General features: G+C 39.4%; 2 protein-coding genes across 2 annotated transcripts; both read left to right on the forward strand.

The window, feature by feature from the left end:
- Window positions 1-967: 967 nt before the first annotated feature.
- Window positions 968-11,092, forward strand: LOC128600802 (P2Y purinoceptor 11-like). Its single transcript, XM_053613501.1, has 2 exons — window positions 968-1,070; window positions 10,123-11,092. The coding sequence occupies exon 2, from the start codon at window positions 10,136-10,138 to the stop codon at window positions 11,090-11,092; it is 957 nt and encodes a 318-aa protein (XP_053469476.1). The 5' UTR covers window positions 968-1,070; window positions 10,123-10,135.
- An 8,915-nt stretch (window positions 11,093-20,007) lies between these two features.
- On the forward strand, window positions 20,008-21,790 carry LOC128600679 (P2Y purinoceptor 11-like). The gene has a single exon (XM_053613332.1). It carries the CDS (start codon window positions 20,024-20,026, stop codon window positions 21,080-21,082), a length of 1,059 nt encoding a protein of 352 aa, XP_053469307.1. The 5' UTR covers window positions 20,008-20,023; the 3' UTR covers window positions 21,083-21,790.

The raw sequence follows: 21,790 nt of genomic DNA on the forward strand, positions 1-21,790 counted from the left end.
CTTTTTTATTAGATCTAGTAGAAATCAGAATTTAGGCTGCCATAAAATACTACAAAAAGCATAAATGACTCTAGTAAATCCTTCCTGTCTTTTAGGATACACCTTTGTTGTTTTTTTTTTTACTTAAAGTATGTATATGTCCATGGTTTTGGAATGGTATGTCCAACAATCTCATATAGGTGTGGTGGTCAGGGCATACAGTGTATTTGCATAGGATTCACATCCATTAAATATTTCCATCAGAATTTAGGACTAATAACATTTCTGAGACACCATTAAGTAAAGTATTAGTCTAAACGACCTGCTGCTGGAGTTTTCTCATTGTGTACATTGTGTACAGCATTGTGTCCCCTTTTTTGTGTTGTTTAGTAGGGTTGAGGTCAGGGGTCTGTGCAGGCCACTGGGGTACATCCACACCAAACTCACCAAAGCATATCTTTAAGGTCCTTGCTTTGTGCACAGGGGCATTGTCATGCTGGAACAGAAACGCACCATCCCCCAAATTGTTGCCACAAAGTTAGAAACATACAATTGTCTTAAATGTCTTTGTATGTTGTATCATTAACATTACTCTTCACTGGAACTAAGAGTCCTAGCCCAAGCCCTGGAAAAACAGCCTCAGGAACAGCATATACGCTTTGTAAACATATAGTAGTAACTCTGGATGGTGTGATCATTGATTCCAGTGTCCAGTCCATGATGTGTTCCCACACACAGTGTTCCCAGAGTAAGGGAATATCTTTTGGAAGAATGGTGTTTCATCCCTCCAGTACACTTCCAGAGACTTTTGGAAGCCATGTGAAGGCACACTGAACCTGTTCTGGAGGCTGTTGATGGCCCCATGTTTTCTTTATTAATTTTTAAGTAAACCTTAACCATACAGAGACATATAGTATAAGACAGTAGTGGCTGCAACAGTAAAAACAGGAAATGAAATACCACTATTGATCAGAGTAGATGTGGTGACTTGAACACATACATATAGAGGACACGGGCTATCTGGGCAGAATCCGTGAACAGACTACAAACTCAGTACCAAGTACAAAACATCTTACCAGGGCAGATTCAAGGTATGTAAGGTATCACTTTATACTACAATATTATGGACTATGCAGTAGCTTTTTCCTCACTGTATGGTCTGCTATTAAGATTATAGGACGTATAGATTGTATTACTTAGTATTTGGTTTTGTTCCTGAATTACTTCCTTTGCACAAATTTCAACCTTCTTCTAGATTCAATAACAGTACCTCAATAAATAAATAACAGACCTGATTCTGATTTTGATTAATAGCACACAAACTACCAAAAGAAGAATATTGTTTTGCTTTAAATCTTCAGTGTTATTCGTTATCGTTAGTGATGATTGACTGTAAATTTAATCTCTCTCATAATGTGGATCATATTTGTAAGAAAGCAAATCAGAGGTTATTCCTGCTAAGGAAACTGAGAGAATTTACTGTAAGTCAGGTTGTTTTACAAAGCATCTATACTAGTTTAATTGAGAGTGTTTTAGGGTATAAAATAACTGTGTGGTTTGGAAGAATTACATTTGTGAATAAAGTAAAATTAAACAGAGTGACAAGAGTGGCAGGTAAAATCATAGGATCCAAGCAAAAGTCAGTCGATTAATTATATGAAATTGCTGTGCAGAGGAAAGCTTTAGCTATAACGAGAGATACAACACACCCTTTGAAACATGTTTTTCAATTATTACCATCTCTTCATCGTTATAGAACACCAAAAGCAATATATAAGCAAACTTTTGTATCAAATGCAATAGGTCTTCTGAATAAGGGGTAGGAAATGTGAATATTTTTAGCTTTTGATCTTCAATGTAAATCTTCAGTGTTATTTGTTATCGTTAGTGATGATTGACTGCAAATTTAATTTCTCTCATAATGTGGATCATATTTGTAAGAAAGCAAATCACAGGTTATTCCTGCTTTTGATGTTAAAGTGGATGTTGTGTATTGTTATATGTATTGTGATAGTATAGCGAGGCCAAAGACCAATTTTTCAGCCAAGGCTGAATATTAAAGTACAATTAACTAACTAACTAACTTCATGAGATACACACACACATATGTATATATATATATATATCGTATCGCGAGACTCGAGACCTCATTATGCATGATATAAACAAATTATTAAAACTACACATACTCATTAACATTTAACAGTAACGGAGGAACTCCACCGAATGTCGCGAAGTAAAAGTATATTTCTGTAATTAAAAATGAACTTGACTAAGAGTATAAGCATGGCCAGTTAAACCTACTCTTAAAAGTAAATTTTTTTCAAAAGGTTACTCAAGTAAACATAATGAAGTAAATGTAACACGTTACTGCCCATGCCTGGGAACTAAGTAACTCTTGGACGTTCCACAATTTAAAATCTAACACATATGTGACACAAGCTAGACTGTGGTTAAACTGAATATCGACATCAGCTATTTCGGCCGCAGGCACAAAGCCACAGGCTGAGAACTGTAGCTGATCACAAATTGCAAGTGAAATACTGCTTTTTTAGACACAGTATGACCAAATGTTTCGTACATTTTTGCTCTGCGAGTGGAAATAGGTCCCGAAGAAGCTACGCTCACTTTATAGCACTTCAGTTATAACTGGCTAGCTCACATTGATTTGTACATTCCTGTTAAAGATGTTTCTGGTAAAACTGGCTTCTCTTCTTCTTTTTCATCTTCATCTGATGACCTTTCATATTTTAAATAAAAAATTATATCCATGACAAATGTATGGTTTGCCATGTCCGCTGATGATATCGCTAACTCTACAGTAGTAACTGTTTCAAAATAGGAAGTGGAATTTTCTGTGGTTGTTAGGATTTGAAACTAGAGAAACTCCGGGTTACAATTCTTAAGAAGAGAGAAAACGAAGGCCTTGGAAGAGTTTGCCAAATGACACACAGACACACACAATTCAAATTGCAAGATCTCTCATTTATTCCAAGAAAAGCAAAGTATATTTCATGCTTGATACACAACAGAGACAATGGGTTAACTATTGATTGGCTAGGTGGAAGGTATGTAAATGCGCAAATGGTGAGGAGACAAAGGACTGCACAAATGGTGAGGGGCTTCATCCATCCGCACCCGAGTCAACAGAGAAACAAAGAAAAAAGATGTCAACACAGGAGCCAGGAAAAAGAGAGGGGAGCGTGCTCACAGTAAACTTATAAGTGGTGAACACAGACGAGTGGCGTGATACACATAGTGAAGTGTCCCAGTGCGGTTCTATTAGTGGACTGGAACTAACTGTTGTATAATAATAAATTAAAATGTGCATGTCTGTGAAAGTCTGTATGTGTATGTGCCCTGAACCTTTGCAATTGGGCCTGCTTATGAGGTTTAGCATGGTGACTGCTCATCAGCTGTACGGTGTACGTATTAGGACATCCTCAGACCTCAACATCAGTTCTCAGCCATATGACAAAACGGCATCGTGCCTAAAGCCATGTTCACACCGGGACGATTTTGCAGTGCGATAAACGGTCCATTTAATGCCCCAATGGCTGTCGATGAGAGTGTTCACACCCAGGTGTAAAACGTGTGGCGTCAGAGCGTAATTTTTTTTTAACGTCGAGGGGTTTGTTCTTTTTTGGGGATTTTTTGACACGCCGCGTCAAAACTTGCGCGACCAATGAGATTCGCGCTTTTGTTCAGGTGCCTGTAGCCGCTGAAGTTACATAAAAGTATGACTTGATGGCGCTCAAGTACAAAACTGTCTTACAGACGAAGAAGACGAAAAAGAAGACGAAGAAGATTTTAGTGAGTGTGCATAAGTGACATACCCGAAATAAAATGCTAACTGCTAATAAATCCTTCTGCCTACAGCACAAGATTCAAAATTACACACTAAATACTATATATATATATATAATAGAGTTATTTATGTTGTGGCTATTTTTTGATGACACTGAAATGCAAGCATATATTCTAAGTGATCTATTTAATACTTTCAGTGTTGTTTTCTACACTAAATAGCATTGTTTTTTCTTTGTCTCTTCAAATATGCAAATGATAATCCGCTGATTGATAGTCCATTATATTTATTTTGCACTCGGGATACATATGTATATAAGTATTTTTCATCTCTTATTTTTAATCTCTTATTCAAAATAGCTAAGTGCCCCATTATTGTATTATCATATTGACCACAAAAAAGACTATTCATAGTCAACACTTCACCAATATGCAGGAATATTAACATTTTTGGGCACAACAATATTTGTCTTATACCCACCCACCCGCTCCCAAAAAATTTTTTTTGACAAAAAATAAATCAATAAATCAACAAATACTAATACTACTACTTCTACTACTTCTACTACTACTACTACTAATAATAATAATAAGGGGTCTTCCCATAAGTATGTGAATGCTATTGCTGGGACTTTGATATAATTCAAATCAGTACTTATTTACAAAGAGTATACTGTTTAAAAGTAGAACTTTAAGGATTTAAATTTAAAGAAGGGGGCTATTTGCTGCAGTGGCCAAATCACCAAATTAATTACATTTCAGAAAAGTGCGTATGTTCTTCAACCAGTTTGCAAAAAGTGTATGAACGGCTTAAATATTGTCTCTCTTCTTCTTCCCAGTGATAAGTGGGTGTCAGAAACGGAAAGTTGTGCAGCGCCACATTGTGTACCGGAGTATTTCTGCTTTTCAAAAAGCGCCATCTACTGTCAGGGAGTGAATTTGCACTTTCATTCTGCGCATCGCCCGCATTTAATGTCTGGATATGAACACAAAAAAACAAACAAACAAAAAAACAAACACGAAAAACGTACCAGTGTGAAAGCGCTCTAATGCGTCAGGACTCAGGAAAAACTATCGAGTGTCAGGTCTCGTTAGTGTAGGTATAGTTGGGCATCGAGCAAAACGGACTCAACCGGAAGCCCCCACGTGATGAAAACTCTGCATGCGATACAGAACGGTGGATGCAGTGGTTTTATTTCATAAGCGCGCGCGCGCGCGCACACGCACACACGCAGGTGAGAATCATTTACCTGCAGGTGTTGAGTGTCTGATTCAGTTTCCCCATCGCGCGTCCCCCAAAGCGCGCGTGCACGAAAAACTCGCCCCCGAGATGCTGTGCTCGTGCCACTGAGGTACTATGGAAAGCCCTAAGGCTCAAAACTAACGTTTTTAACGACTTTTATCTGTAGAATGTTGCATTTACAGTATATACAGAAGTGTATATATGTATATACAGAAGTGAAAGCCATATTCGATGACTGTCTAATGTAACAGAACTTATGTTTGTTGCATTTTTTATGTTTTTATTAACACAAACACCTACTGTTATTTCTTTCAATAAATAAAGTTATATTTGTGAGAGAGTTTTCATTTTGAATGTTGTAGACTTCTGGAAGAAATGTGTGCTCACTCACATATCTGTGATTTTCCAGGCTAAATATTTGACTGTTCTCAAAAGGCACAATACCTGGACATATTGATCATATTTCTCTTTTTTTCCCCCTTAGTACAGTTTTTTTTTTAAAGAATGCAATTGTGTGATTTGACCACAAGAGAGCGCTATTGTCCACTTTAGTTCAGCTGTTTAGCGTGAACTAAATACGATGGTTTTCTGTCCCAACAAGTACACTTTCACTGCAATTTACTGAGAAAAGGTCAAAAGAAATTCAAGATCTTACAAAAAAAGATCTTCCCCTACAAGTTTTAGCTTTTATCTTTTTGTCTTAACACCACCTCCATCCTAGCAAATTATATTTGTATTGTCAGATACTGTTCAATAAGAAAGAAAGCTAATACATGTGCCAAATTCATACTGCTCACCTGTTTGCCCACAACAGTTAAGTCTTGTGATTTTCAACCTGCTAGTCCTATATTTGTCCATCATAGCAGGGGGAACACATCCCGACAGGTGGGAACGTTACTGTTAGATACTGTCCCCCCTGTGTTCAATAAGAAACAAAGCAAAATTACAACAAAATTATTCCATGGAAGACTTTAGTAACATAATAATAATAAATAATAAATTATGTATACTCACCTTTTAGAATATACAATACAGTTCTCTTTAGTTGAAACCAGCATGGTAGCAACTTGCCTTGCTGTCTACATGTTTTTCACACAATTTCTAGATGGTCAAGGTGAGAATCACAGGGGAGCGAGGGGGAGCTTGGCTCCTCTTAATAAGCTATGATCTCCTCTTAAAACATGATTTGTGAAATTCTGGGGGCTCTCTAAAATATTGACAATATGTTATTTCATACTGTGATGTCTGGTTTTGATATCCGTTTGGAGGTTTGATGTGACATAAGCCTACATGCTTGCAGCTATATGTTTCTTTGCACCAAGCATCACATTCAGTCAGGCAGGCATAAGCAACTTGGTTTTCCTTCTCGGCATTGTAAAACCGAAAATAAAAGTTAACTAATGTATGAACCAAAGCACTCAGGAAGCAATGTGGGAACCCATCAGCTATCGTCTGATGACTTAGCATATTCATACAGATTACTCAGGAAGGTGTAGGCTTATGGATTCCACACAGGAGGATCCATTTGCCTTGCACGACAAGAGGAGGGTAGATTAGTAAAATGTTCTCTCCCTCTCTCTCTCAGCAATAAAGTAAAAAATAAACTACCACTGATATTACTCTCTCCACGCCACTCTCCACGCCTCCACGGTGCTGAAAGATGGACAGCAGGCAGCAGCAACTTCTTTTGAACTGTTTTCTTATTCCTATTATTCATATTCATATTGATAGGAATAATGATAGGCCAAATAAAAGCTAAATCAAGTGCTTTATAATTGATGTGTGTCATTTTTGAGCACAAACAATGAAGAAAGTGAGCTCCACCGAAAGCCATGGTAGCCTATAGTTCACACACTGTCCTGTATCTTTGGCCTTCCAACACACATATGACCACCTTCCACAGTCAACGCAGAATATCTGTAGTGTGAAAACATTTTTAAAAATTGTGTTATAATGTAACCATCAATGTTAATTCCTTCACCAATATTAGCTTGGGGGTATGTTTTTGTTTTTAAATCTAAACTTCAGCGCTTGCCACTTAGGGGGACTATTTACTTTCAGCCAATAAAGAAAATATGAAAAAAAAAAAAAAAGAGGACCGAAGCCTAATTTATTATGTCTAAGAAAATGTAAACTAGTACACCACAATCATGCGCTGCAAAAGATTGACATGTAAATTAACAGTAAAACACTAGTGTCACGATTCGTGATGTAACGGAGATAAGGTAGGATGCAATCGCAGTATGAACAGGTTTATTTAAGAGAGAGACAGGCTGACAAATCCAAAACGTGATCCACAAACGTAATCCAGTAACATGCAAAGTTCAAGCGATTGGCAAACAGGCATAAAGGGGCGAGGCAGGAATCAAGGTCACGGTCACGGAAATACAGGGTCGAGAAACAAAACAAGAAACATGAACTATAGCGCGGGACTGGTAGCGGAGAAACCAGCGTGAATAAAACTAACAAACCTAAACATGAACCTAAACATGAACCTAAACATGAACCTAAACATGAACCATGAAACATGACATGAACTACGACTATAGTTATCTATCGTAAGGACTCTAAACTAAGTGACTATAACTCATTCAATATTCCGCGCTGTGTGCTGGGAGGCGCACGGTATTTATACAAACATACTCAACGTTGTAATAGCTGACGGCTGAGGGCAATTCAGACACACGTGAAACAATAGCCAATGACAGAACGGGAAGGAGACATAACAGAAACATAAACAAATGCACGTGTCGAAATGTCACGATTGTCCACAAGGGAAAAGCAGGTGCTCGCGCACCTGCTCGTGCACGCGCGCTCACATGCTCCACAGCGCGCTGCTTAAAAGGGAACTCGTGACAGAACCCCCCCCCAAGGGCATTCCTCCCGGAGTGCCAAGAAACATCCATCTCCATTGGAGGCCCCGGCCCCCTGGGCAGAATGTCCCAAGCAGAGCCTGGAGACCGCACGGCGTTCTTGGCGAAACAAAAAAGCAGAGCAACGTACACGGCAGAGCAGGAAAGCAGAGCAACGTCCTCGGCGGAGCAGGGAAGCAGAGCGACGTCCTCGGCGAAGCAGGGAAGCAGAGCGACATCCTCGGCGGAGCAGGGAAGCAGAGCGACGACCACAGCCGGGCAGACAGGCTGAGCGAAGTCCTCGGCGGAGCATGAAGTCAGAGCGACGACCACAGCTGGGCAGGCAGGCTGAGCGACGAGCTCAGCGGAGCATGAAAGCGGAGCGACATCCTCGGCGGAGCATGAAGGCAGAGTGATGACCACAGCCGGGCAGACAGGCTGAGCAAAGTACTCGGCGAAGCATGAAGTCAGAGCGACGACCACAGCTGGGCAGGCAGGCTGAGCGACGTCCTCAGCGGAGCATGAAAGCGGAGCGACGACCTCGGCGGAGCATGAAGGCAGAGTGATGACCACAGCCGGGCAGACAGGCTGAGCGAAGTCCTCGGCGGAGCATGAAGGCAGAGCGATGACCACAGCTGGGCAGGCAGGCTGAGCGACGTCCTCGGCGGAGCAGGAGAGCGGAGCGACGTCCTCGGCCGAGCAGAAAAGCGGAGCGAAGTCCCCTGTAAGGCCAGTGAGAGGAGTGTGGGTGTCCGTAAGGCCAGGGAGAGGAGCGTGGGTCTCCGTGAGGCCAGGGAGAGGAGCGTGGATCTCCGTGAGGCCAGGGAGAGGAGCGTGGCTCTCCTTGAAGCAGGAGGGGGGAACGATGTTCGCCATGGAGCAGAAAGACTGAGTGACGACCTCAGCCAAGCAGGGAGACTGAGCGACGTCCACAGCTGAACAGGGAGGCTGAGCGACGTCCACAGCTGAGCAGGGAGGCTGAGCGACGTCCACCGCTGAGCATGGAGGCTGAGCGACGTCCACCGCTGAGCAGGGAGGCTGCAGCTCTGGAGTTGAGATCTCCTTTTAGATCTCAGGCTGGGGCTCTGAGGTCACCAGGTGAACCCTGGCGTGGGCTGTACTGGGGCGACCGGGTTGGTAGGCTTGGACGTGTTTTGAGAACAGTCAAATATTTAGCCTGGAAAATCACAGTTATGTGAGTGAGCACACATTTCTTCCAGAAGTCTACAACATTCAAAATGAAAACTCTCTCACAAATATAACTTTATTTATTGAAAGAAATAACAGTAGGTGTTTATGTTTATGAAGACATAAAAAACGCAACTAACATAAGTTCTGTTACACCATATAGCTAGCTATAATTTGTTTAGCTAACTTCTTGAACATGCAGATAAAATTGGCAAATAATACTAAATACTTGCAGAATAAAGTATCTAATGTACGGCTTCCGTCTCTACCTGTCTGTCTGCATGTACTGTTCTGTACTGCGTCCGAACCGCGTGCAGACATGAAGTCACGTGGGGGCGGTGCAATGCGAACCTCAGTCTGAGGCCGTTTTGCTGACAACATGTTAGCATCATGGAACTGGATGCACAAAACATAAATTTTCTTAACTCACATAGCATTTCTGTTTGTCCATCATAATATTACAAATTACCCTAACATATCTGAATAAAGAATGTAAACTTATTTTAAAAACTTATTTTAAAAATATGAAACTGACTACATTGATGACATGGCAGAACTGGATATTACAATGTCATTTAGCAATTAATGTGTAAAGAACACATTAAAATAGTTCATTATGACTTCGTAAGCATGTAAAACTGAGATTTAATTGTGTATCAAGATTTAATCTAATGTTTGAATGCAAATATAGGTCTGGGGGCAAGACTAGCTGCAAATGACTGTTCTATACTATCCCTAATTTATTCTAATACTGGTGCTTTGCATTGCTGTTTTTAGGAGGCTCAATAAAATGGTAGGACACGGGAGCTGTAACAATATGTTTCAAAAAGTCCTTATTCTTGTGATATATAATAATATAAGACTAATCTACCGGTTTGGGACAAGTTACTATTACCACCCCAAAGTTGATTCATTTCATTTATTTTGAAATTGCTTTTGGGTTGTGACTTGATAAACAACACATATGGGTCTGGAGGCAAGACTAGCTGAAAATGACTGTCCTATACTATTCCTGATTTATTCTAATACAGATGCTTTGTATTGCTTTTTTAGGAGGCTCGGTAAAATGAAAGGAAACTGGAACTGGAGCTGTAACAGTACGTTTCAAAAAGACCTGTTACCTCCCATCTATGGTGTGGAGATGTGTGTGGCGCTGGTGGGGAACATACTGGCGCTGTGGCTGCTTGTGCCTAAGGAGAAGAAGAACTGGCACATGGGAGTGGTGTTCTCTTGCAATCTGGTCATCAGTGATATCTTTTACGCCCTCACTCTGCCCCTTCTTATCGACTACTATTCAAGAGGTCAACAGTGGATATTTGGTAATGCTGTCTGCAAAATAGAGCGCTTTCTCTTCTCCTGTAACCTTTATGTCAGCATTTACTTCATCATGTGCATCAGTGTTCATCGATACTTGGCCATCGTTCAACCAATCTTCATGCGCAAACACATTCGCCCAAAACACGCCAAGATCATCAGTGTGTTCGTCTGGATCTTTGTGGCAAGCATTTCATCTCCACTTCTCTACTATTCAGGTGTCTATAGGGACAAATGTTTCTTATTTGCAACTCTAGATAAAAAATCAAGCCTAAAGTCTACCTACAGCGTGTTTATGGTTGTTATAGGCTGCTTGGTCCCATTTGTAGTTACTTTTGCATCATATTTTGGTGTAATAATGGCTGTTTTTAAAAATGCAAATATCACCTCAGTCCAGAAGAGAAAAGTGGCTCTGATTGTTGGTTTAGTCTGTGTCCTGTACACTGTGTCTTTTGTCCCCTATCACATTCTACAGATAGTGAACTTTAAACTGAGAGAAGAAGGCAAGACTAATTGTTATGTACGTAATGGATACCAAGTGTCAAAGGCATTAGCTTGCCTGAACATGTGCCTCCATCCCATTTTGTATATGGCTGTGTCTGACAGTATCAGGGCAGTGTGCTGTAGAAGGAGCTCAAATGTATCAAACGTACAGATCACAGTTGGAGGAAACTTTTCAAAGAACCTTGAATTGAAATCCAGAGACTGAGATTGCAAATTATTTTCCTGCAAACATTTGTGTTGATTTGGATGTATGTTTGAGGTCATTATCATATTGAAAAATTCATCTATTGGCAAATTTTACCCTTCTGGAAGAGGCAACCATGTTTTGGGCTAATAATGTTTCTGTAGTTAATAAAACTGATAATACACTCAACACTCACAAGTTGTTAAACAGCCCTAAAAGATTAATGTTGTGACTCCATATTTTATTTTACAGTGGGTTTGGGGGATTGTGCTTGTATGCAGTTGCTATTGTCACCAAACCTTTATTTTGGTCTAATCTAAACTGATTCCAGTCCTATATATATTTTTTACTTAGAAATAAAATAAAATAATTCAATAAGTTTATTAGTGCATGCTGAGGGATTTATTTTATATTCTGAATACAACAGTCTAATTGTATTTCTCAACATCTAGTTTAAGGGAGCAGCAAGAGAAAAAGTTCCTTCTAACTTATTTATTATTTATTATTATTTCAATTATTAATTCAATAATCAGTGGTAAAAAATAAGTGGCACGTTATACCCAAGACTTGAAGCACAAATTTAAGGACTTATATAGAGATGAACATGACTGTCATGTTAAATTGATAAGCAGCCTAATGTGCACATTATATATTCATAATTGTTCTGAATTATTTTTAATTTGTGTTTAATTTCTTTATGCAAAATGATACACAGTTATTCCTAAACTGATTCACAATCATGACATACTAACAATGATGCCCATTTAAGTAGCTTCACTATAGTTAGCTACTTTTTGTTAGTAACTTGTAGTGTCGCTAACTACTTTTATAAAAGGGTAGCTTGACTGTTGCTTAACTACTTCAAGCTATGAGTATCTTATAGCTTGAAAAGCTACGGTATCAGTAGCTTGGTACAGTACAGTATCAGTAGTTGTTGTAGCCATCCACGGGTTCAAGTTTGCAGCAAACACTGCAGCTTACAAATATGGCCACCGTGGACTTCACTACCCAGAACACACACACACAGACACACACTTCCCTGCTCACAATCACCCAGATTCCAACACATCACACCTAGGTTCAGTCAGTCTCACACTTCACAAGCACACTGGATTAAGGCTTTCCCTCATTGTACTCTTTGGATGTATACACTCAATTACCTTGTGTTCTGTCATTACCAATCCTTTAAAATATCATGTTTGCTTTTCTGTTTTGACCTCATTTCTGCCCAGTTTCTTGTGTTGCCTAGTTAAGTCTGTTTGTTCAATGCCTGACCATTTTCCTGTTTATTGTTTGTGATTTTAACTGCCCTTTGGATTGTCTGCCTGGTTATACTATACTATATAACTATACATAATAGTTTTACAATTTAAAAAAAGAGACAAAAAGACATTTAAAAAAATATATTCTATAAATAGGTCAGGCCTAGGCATAGTCTTGGCCTGACCTATTTATGAAATATATTTTTTTAAATGTCTTTTTGTCTCTTTGCCTCAAACGTTAGAGACGCTCATGACCATATATTATATTTGGGCATCAAAATATTCCAAAGCACCAGAACGTCTGAAAATAGAATGTAAAATTATTCTAAACACTTAAACCTTTAGTGTAAGTCTTGAAATGGTAATATGACACTGAATACATTAATGACAGGGATCCATAGGAACATAATGAAAACCTGTGGGGTGAATTGAAGAGAGTCCACCAGCGTGGACCTCGAAATGTGATGGATCTGGAAAGATTCTGTGTAGACGAATGGTCTCTGATCCCTTGCCATGTGTTCTCCAACCTCATCAGGCATTATAGCTCATCAGACTCAAAGCTGTTATCTTGGCAAAGGGTGGTATAGCACAAAGTATTGACTAAAAGTTTGCCAATAATTGTTGCAGTTATTGATTAGATAAACCTGTGTTTTGTTTGCAATAGATTGATATCCATGAGAGCAGAGTATTTTTGTGAATTTTTTTTAACAAAAGATCAAACGGTTAAACAATAAAGACAAATCTTCACAGCTTTCTTTGCTCATACTTACCAAGGGTGCCAATATTAGTGGAGGGCACTGTAAATAAAATCCATAAAAGTGTTGCAGCTATGGAATACAGTATGTATCTGCTGAGATCTATTGGATGTAAGAACATAATAGAATAAAATGCATTGACTATAACATGCATGCTTTTTTCTTTCTATTTTTCTTTCTTTCTTTTTTTTTTAGAAATTCACATCATTCATTTATTATGTTCGCCTGCATTATGTTTCATTAATAGAATTTTCACCGACTTAACCTAATTACAACATAAAGAAGAGAAGCTCTAGGTGCAATCATTGTTGAGATAAAATAGGAACCAGCACTAACTAAACACACACACATGTGGTGCCAGTGTTACTAAACAGTGCAATTTGATGAATAAGTGAAATATTCTTCCATTACTGACTGCATTCTGCCTAAAGATATACTTGTGCCATGTAATCATGTTCATTTAAATATTTCTTGGATATTCTGCTGTATTTTAGTCCTTACATACAGTCATGTGAAAACATAAGTACACCCTATGGAAATAGTTGGCTTTTTTCCTCTCTCTGACACTCAGTCAGGTGAAGAAGGAGCTAAAGAAGATCAAGGCAAGAAAGGCCCCAGGCCCAGATGGAATCAGCTCCAGACTGCTTAAAGATTGTGCAGATTAGCTCAGTGAGGTCATCCTGCACATCTTTAATCTGAGCCTTAGACTAGCATGAGTTCCATTACTGTGGAAGACTTCCTATGTGGTTCCAGTACCCAAAATTTGCGCATCCAAGTGAGCCAAACCACTTCAGACCGGTAGCCTTAACTTCACACCTGATTAAGTCCATGGAGAGGATTGTACTGTGACAGCTGTGGACCCTAGTGAACTCAGAGCTAGACCCCCTACAGTTTGCTTACCGACCAGGCATGGGGGTTGAGGACACCATTATTTATCTGATGCACAGATCACTTCTACACCTGGAGAATACTGAGAGCATTGTGAGGATCATGTTTTTTGATTTTTCCAGTGCTTTCAACACAATTCAGCCATCACTAATTAGGGGGAAGCTTTTGGGAGCTGGAGTTGACCGCCACCTGGCTGCATGGACCACCAACTATCTCACTGACAGACCACAGTATTTGAGGCTCCAGGACTGTATGTCTGGTGTGGTGGTCAGCAACACGGGAGCACCGCAGGGTACAGTGTTTGCTCCATTTCTCTTCACCCTGTACAAAGCGGACTTCAGGCATAACACTAACAGCTGCCACATGCAGAAGTTCTGTGATGATACGATCATTGTTGGACGAGTATCAGAGGAGAACGATCAGGAATTCCCGGGAGGTCATCGCTGACTTTGTCAACTGGTGTGAATTAAACCACCTCTGCCTCAATTCTAGCAATACAAAGGAGATGGTAGTCAACCTCCGTAGTAGGCCAACCCGGTCTACGCTGGTGAGCATCCAGGGTATTGACATCGAGAGGGTAGAGACATATAAATTCCTGGGTGTTCTCCTCAACAATAAACTGGACTGGTTCACAAACACAGATGTCCTGTACAAAAAGGGCCAAAGTCATCTCCACCTGCTGAGGAGACTGAGGTTTTTTGGTGTGTGCAGGACCCTGCTTAAAACTTTCTATGACACTGTGGTAGCATCTGCTATCTTATATGCAGTAGTTTCCTGGGGAGTTGGGAGCACAGAGAGGAGACAGGAAATGTCTCAACAAACTGGTTAAGAGGGCTAGCTCTGTCCTGGTCTACCCTCTGGACAGCATAGAGGTGGTGGGGGAGAGGAGGATGTTAGCTAAGATGGTGTCTATCAGGAGCAATTCCTCTCACCCCCTGTATGAGATACTGGGGTCCCTGAGCAGCTCCTTCAGCAGCAGACTGCTGAAAGAGCGCTACCACAGATCCTTCATCCCTACAGCAGTCAGACTCTTTAACGCAACAACAACATAATGTAGCACTGCCAGCTGTTTTTTTTGCATCATCAACCTACACATTATTATTATTTGTTGTATATATTCAAATTTGTATTAACCTGTACATACACTGAGGTGTCCATAGTGTACATATTACCATTATTATTTTTTTTTATTACTCTAATTCTTATCTTTCTATTCCTATTGTATATATATATATATATATATATATATATATATATATATATATATATATATATATATATTCGATACTTTATTTCAATTCGATTCCTATTTAATGTGTATTCTTTCCTATCGGTTATTTTTGTGTAATTGAGCTGCTGTAACGAGGAAATTTCCCCAGTGTGGGATCAATAAATGTTATCTTATCTTATCTAAATCCTGACTGAAATATTTCATGGTTGTGAAGCCGATGCAAGTACACTGCATGCCCAAAAGTATGTGGGCAGCTGATCTCCTTTGCAGCTCCACTCTTCTAGGAACATTTTCTACAAGATTTTGGAGAATGTCTGTGGAAATTTGTGCCCAATGAGTCAAAAGAGCATTTGTGTGGTCAGGCACTGATATTTGACAAGAAGGCCTGACTCACAATCAGCGTTATAATTCATCTTAAAGGTGTTTAATGGGGTTGAGGTCAGGACTCTGTGCAGGCTACTGAACCTTGCTTTGTGCACAGGGGGCACTGTCATGCTGGAAGGAGAAAGGGCCATCCTCAAATTGTTTCTGCAAAAATGTTAGAAACATAGAACTGCCTAAAGGGGGGGGTTGTGCCCTGCAATTATGCCCTGTGATGGATTGGCACATCCTCCAGGGTGTAACCCGCCTTGTGCCCCATGCGCCCTGCGATAGGCTCCAGGTTCTCGGCAACCCTGTAGGATAAGTGGTATAGAAAATGGATGGATGGAACTAAGAGGTCTAGCCCAAACCCTGAAAAACAGCCTTAGAAACAGCATATACACTTTGTAAATATATAGTAGTAACTCTGGTTGGTGTGTTCATTGATTCCAGTCTGCAATCCAGGATGTACTCCCACACAGTGTTCCCAGGATAGACTCAGGGTCCACTGCAACCTCACCAGCATAAAGCAATTACTGAAGATGAATGAATGAATAAATCAATCGACTTAGGGAATATCTTTTGGAAGAATGGTGTTTCATCCCTCCAGTACACTTCCAGAGACTTTTGGAAGCCAAGCGAAGGCACATTGTACCTGTTCTGGAGGCTGTTGATGGCCCCATGTTTTCTTTATTAATATTTACGTAAACCTTAACCATACAGAGACATACAATGAGGGAAAAAAGTATTTGATCCCCTGCTGATTTTGTACGTTTGCCCACTGACAAAGAAATGATCAGTCTATAATTTTAATGGTAGATTTATTTGAACAGTAAGAGACAGAATAACAACAAGAAAATCCAGAAAAACGCATGTCAAAAATGTTATAAATTGATTTGCATTTTAATGAGGGAAATAAGTATTTGACCCCCTCTCAATCAGAAAGATTTCTGGCTCCCAGGTGTCTTTTATACAGGTAACGAGCTGAGATTAGGAGCACACTCTTAAAGGGAGTGCTCCTAATCTCAGCTTGTTACCTATATAAAAGACACCTGTCCACAGAAGCAATCAATCAATCAGATTCCAAACTCTCCACCATGGCCAAGACCAAAGAGCTCTCCAAGGATGTCAGGGACAAGATTGTAGACCTACACAAGTCTGGAATGGGCTACAAGACCATTGCCAAGCAGCTTGGTGAGAAGGTGACAACAGTTGGTGCAATTATTCGCAAACGGAAGAAACACAAAAGAACTGTCAATCTCCCTCGGCCTGGGGCTCCATGCAAGATCTCACCTCGTGGAATTGCAATGATCATGAGAACAGTGAGGAATCAGCCCAGAACTACACGGGAGGATCTTGTCAATGATCTCAAGGCAGCTGGGACCATAGTCACCAAGAAAACAATTGGTAACACACTACGCCGTGAAGGACTGAAATCCTGCAGCGCCCGCAAGGTCCCCCTGCTCAAGAAAGCACATATACATGCCTGTCTGAAGTTTGCCAATGAACATCTGAATGATTCAGAGGATAACTGGGTGAAAGTGTTGTGGTCAGATGAGACCAAAATGGAGCTCTTTGGCATCAACTCAACTCGCCGTGTTTGGAGGAGGAGGAATGCTGCCTATGACCCCAAGAACACCATCCCCACCGTCAAACATGGAGGTGGAAACATTATTCTTTGGGGGTGTTTTTCTGCTAAGGGGACAGGACAACTTCACCGCATCAAAGGGACGATGGACGGGGCCATGTACCGTCAAATCTTGGGTGAGAACCTCCTTCCCTCAGCCAGGGCATTGAAAATGGCTCGTGGATGGGTATTCCAGCATGACAATGACCCAAAACACATGGCCAAGGCAACAAAGGAGTGGCTCAAGAAGAAGCACATTAAGGTCCTGGAGTGGCCTAGCCAGTCTCCAGACCTTAATCCCATAGAAAATCTGTGGAGGGAACTGAAGGTTCGAGTTGCCAAACGTCAGCCTCGAAACCTTAATGACTTGGAGAAGATCTGCAAAGAGGAGTGGGACAAAATCCCTCCTGAGATGTGTGCAAACCTGGTGGCCAACTACAAGAAATGTCTGACCTCTGTGATTGCCAACAAGGGTTTTGCCACCAAGTACTAAGTCATGTTTTGCAGAGGGGTCAAATACTTATTTCCCTCATTAAAATGCAAATCAATTTATAACATTTTTGACATGCGTTTTTCTGGATTTTCTTGTTGTTATTCTGTCTCTTACTGTTCAAATAAATCTACCATTAAAATTATAGACTGATCATGTCTTTGTCAGTGGGCAAACATACAAAATCAGCAGGGGATCAAATACTTTTTTCCCTCACTGTATAGTATAAGACAGTAGTGGCTGCAACAGTAAAAACAGGAAACGAAATGCCACTATTGATAAGAGTAGATGTGCTGACTTGATGAACACCTACACATAGACGACACCGTGACAGACGGTTTTCAGCAGAATCCGTGAACAGACTACAAACTCAGTACCAAGTACAAAATATTTCACCAAGACAGAATCAAGGTATGTAAGGTATTACTTTATACTATGATATTATAGCTTTTTCCTCACAGTATGGTCAGCTATTAAGCCTATAGGACGTCTAGGTGGTATTACTGAGTATTTGTTTTTTTTTCCAGTTCACATCCTTTGCACAAATTTAGCTTTCTTCTACATTCAATAACAGTACCTCAATAAATAAATAGATATTATTCTGATTTTGATTAATAGGATACAAATTAAAAAAAAAAAAAAAAGAATACTGTTTTGCTTTAAATCTTTAGCGTAATTCATGTGAGATATATATATATATATATATATATATATATATATATATATATATATATATATATATATATATATATTATAATACTGCAGCATAGTTGAATGCTCAAATCTGATTGGTCGGAAGGTGTGCATTATTTTCGTGTAACAGCACAGGTAGTTCCGACTGTAACATAAAAGTTAATATTAAAAAACCTGTTCGAATATGTTATTGTATCTATAGTAACAGCTGATACTCAGGGATTTTTGCGACGGACACGCCATATAATCTAAGACTAATAATAAATGGATTCTAAAATGTTCAAAAACGGGTTGTTGTTCAACAAAGTTATTCTTATAATTATTGGTGTGGTGAGGTTTTGTTCTAAGATGTTTATTAAACATTTATGGAAGAAGTCTCTGTTGTAAGCACTCTTCATTTCCTTGGTAAATTGACAGGATGCGCTCTGTCTGTGTGTGTGTGTGTGTGTGTGTGTGTGTGTGTGTGTGTGTGTTGGGGTGGCAGAGTGGATGAGTGACAGCTAACATCTCTGAATGTTATTAGATTAGGCTTCTTATAGCCTATAACATGTTCGTTCAAAACAAATGTTTTTTGACAAGCAAAAAGGTACAATATGAAAATGACCTTTCTCTCAATTCTCTTCATCCAAGCAGACAAGGATCAGCCCTGAACCTTTGCAGTTGGGCCTCCTTATGTGGTTTAGCATGTTGAATGCTCATCAGCTGAAATTAGCCTACTTCCTACTCAATATGCTTGTAAAACAGCTATTATTACCTTATATGGTATGCAGTTAAACTTTATTTCCAAGACAGTTATTTCTAGGTTCAAATAATCTAAACATGTGGTTATTTGTTTTTTGCCAGTTCCTTTTCCTTAGATACCAATTCCCTATCTAAGTTCAAAGCCTCTTTCTGCATTCATTCTTTGACAGTAGAAGCACTATTACAGCAAAATGACTGTACATACATAACAGACCAGATGGCAAATTCAGGTAGTTAAAGAACACACAAGTAGTTTTGTATAAATAGCTTAGGTCATGACAATGCTTAAAACAATAGTTTTGTATAAAAAAAAAACATTTTATTATTTTTTTAAAACGCATCCGTGCCTCACATTTTAGTTTTTACAGTAGAGTGGCTCAAGGCCACCCGTTAGTATCATGGAGCTGGGTTCTCAAAAACTTTTTTAAAAACTTGACTGTTTAGAGTAAACCTTGAAATGAAAATATGAAACTGACTACATTGATGACAGGGCAGGACTGGATATTACAATGTCATTTAGCAATTAATGTGTAAAGAACACAGAAAAATAGTTCATTATGACTTCTTAAGCATGTGAAACTGAGTTGTAATTGTGTATCAAGATTTAATCTAATGTTTGAATGCAAATATAGGTCTGGAGGCAAGACTAGCTGCAAATGACTGTTCTATACTATCCCTAATTTATTCTAATTCTGGTGCTTTGCATTGCTGTTTTTAGGAGGCTCAATAAAATGGTAGGACACGGGAGCTGTAATAATATGTTTCAAAAAGTCCATATTCTTGTGATATATAATAATATAAGACTAATCTACTGGTTTGGGACAAGTTACTATTACCACCCCAAAGTTGATTCATTTCATTTATTTTGAAATTGGTTTTGGGTTGTGACTTGATAAACAACACATATGGGTCTGGAGGCAAGACTAGCTGAAAATGACTGTCCTATACTATTCCTGATTTATTCTAATACAGATGCTTTGTATTGCTTTTTTAGGAGGCTTGGTAAAATGAAAGGAAACTGTAACTGGAGCTGTAACAGTACGTTTCAAAAAGACCTGTTACCTCCCATCTACGGTGTGGAGATGTGTGTGGCGCTGGTGGGGAACATACTGGCGCTGTGGCTGCTTGTGACTAAGGAGAAGAAGAACTGGCACATGGGAGTGGTGTTCTCTTGCAATCTGGTCATCAGTGACATCTTTTACGCCCTCACTCTGCCCCTTCTTATCGACAACTATTCAAGAGGTCGACAGTGGATATTTGGTGATGCTGTCTGCAAAATAGAGCGCTTTCTCTTCACCTGTAACCTTTACGTCAGCATTTACTTCATCATGTGCATCAGTGTTCATCGATACCTGGCCATCGTTCAACCAATCTTCATGCGCAAACACATTCGCCCAAAACACGCCAAGACCATCAGTGTGTTCGTCTGGATCTTTGTGGCAAGCATTTCATCTCCACTTCTCTACTTTTCAGGTGTGTATAGGGACAAATGTTTCTTATTTGCAAATATAGATAATAAATCATACCTAAAGTCTACCTACAGGGTGTTTATGGTTGTTATATGCTGCTTTGTCCCATTTGTAGTTACTTTTGCATCATATTTTGGTGTAATAATGGCTGTTTTTAAAAATGCAAATATCACCTCACTCCAGAAGAAAAAAGTGGCTCTGATTATTGGATTAGTCTGTGTCTTGTACACTCTGTCTTTTGTCCCCTATCACATTTTACAGATAGTGAGCTTTAAAATGAGAGAAGAAGGCAAGACTAATTGTTATGTGCGTAATGGATACCAAGTGTCAAAGGCATTAGCTTGTCTGAACATGTGCCTCAATCCCATCCTGTATATGGCTGTGTCTGACAGTATCAGGGCAGTGTGCTGTAGAAGGACCTCAAATGTATCAAACTTACAAATCACAGTTGGAGAACACTCGTCAAAGAACCGTGAATTGAAATCCAGAAACTGAGATTGCAAACTATTTTCTTTTCCTTCAAACATTTGTGTTGATTTGGATGTATGTTTGGGGTCATTATCATATTGAAAAATTCATCTATTGGCAAATTTTACCCTTCTGGAAGAGGCAACCATGTTTTGGGCTAATAATGTTTCTGTAGTTAATAAAACTGATAATACACTCAACACTCACAAGTTGTTAAATAGCCCTAAAAGATTAATGTTGCAACTCCATATTTTATTTTACAGTAGGTTTGCTGGATTGTGCTTGTATGCAGTTGCTATTGTCACCAAACCTTTATTTTGGTCTAATCTAATCCTTATTATCCATTATGAAGCGGGCGATGGCGACTGAGTCAGATAATGAGAAAACCCATTATTCGTGGCCTTATTTGTAAAAGTTTATGTGCCTTAAGGAATCAAATAATAAATCTAACACCTTTTGTATGTAATCTTTGCAAACCAAAGATTAAAATAATTCATCCAGTACTTCGATTATAAGGGGACGTTATACCCAAGAGTTGAAGCACAAATTTAAGGACTTATATAGAGATGAACACGATTGTCATGTTAAATTGATAAGCAGCCTAATGTGCACATTATATATTCATAATTGTTCTGAATTATTTTTAATTTGTGTTTAATTTCTTTATGCAAAATGATACACAGTTATTCCTAAACTGATTCACAATCATGACATACTAACAATGATGCCCATTTA

The sequence above is a fragment of the Ictalurus furcatus genome, chromosome 24, assembly GCF_023375685.1.
Source record: "Ictalurus furcatus strain D&B chromosome 24, Billie_1.0, whole genome shotgun sequence".
Lineage (NCBI taxonomy): Eukaryota > Metazoa > Chordata > Actinopteri > Siluriformes > Ictaluridae > Ictalurus > Ictalurus furcatus.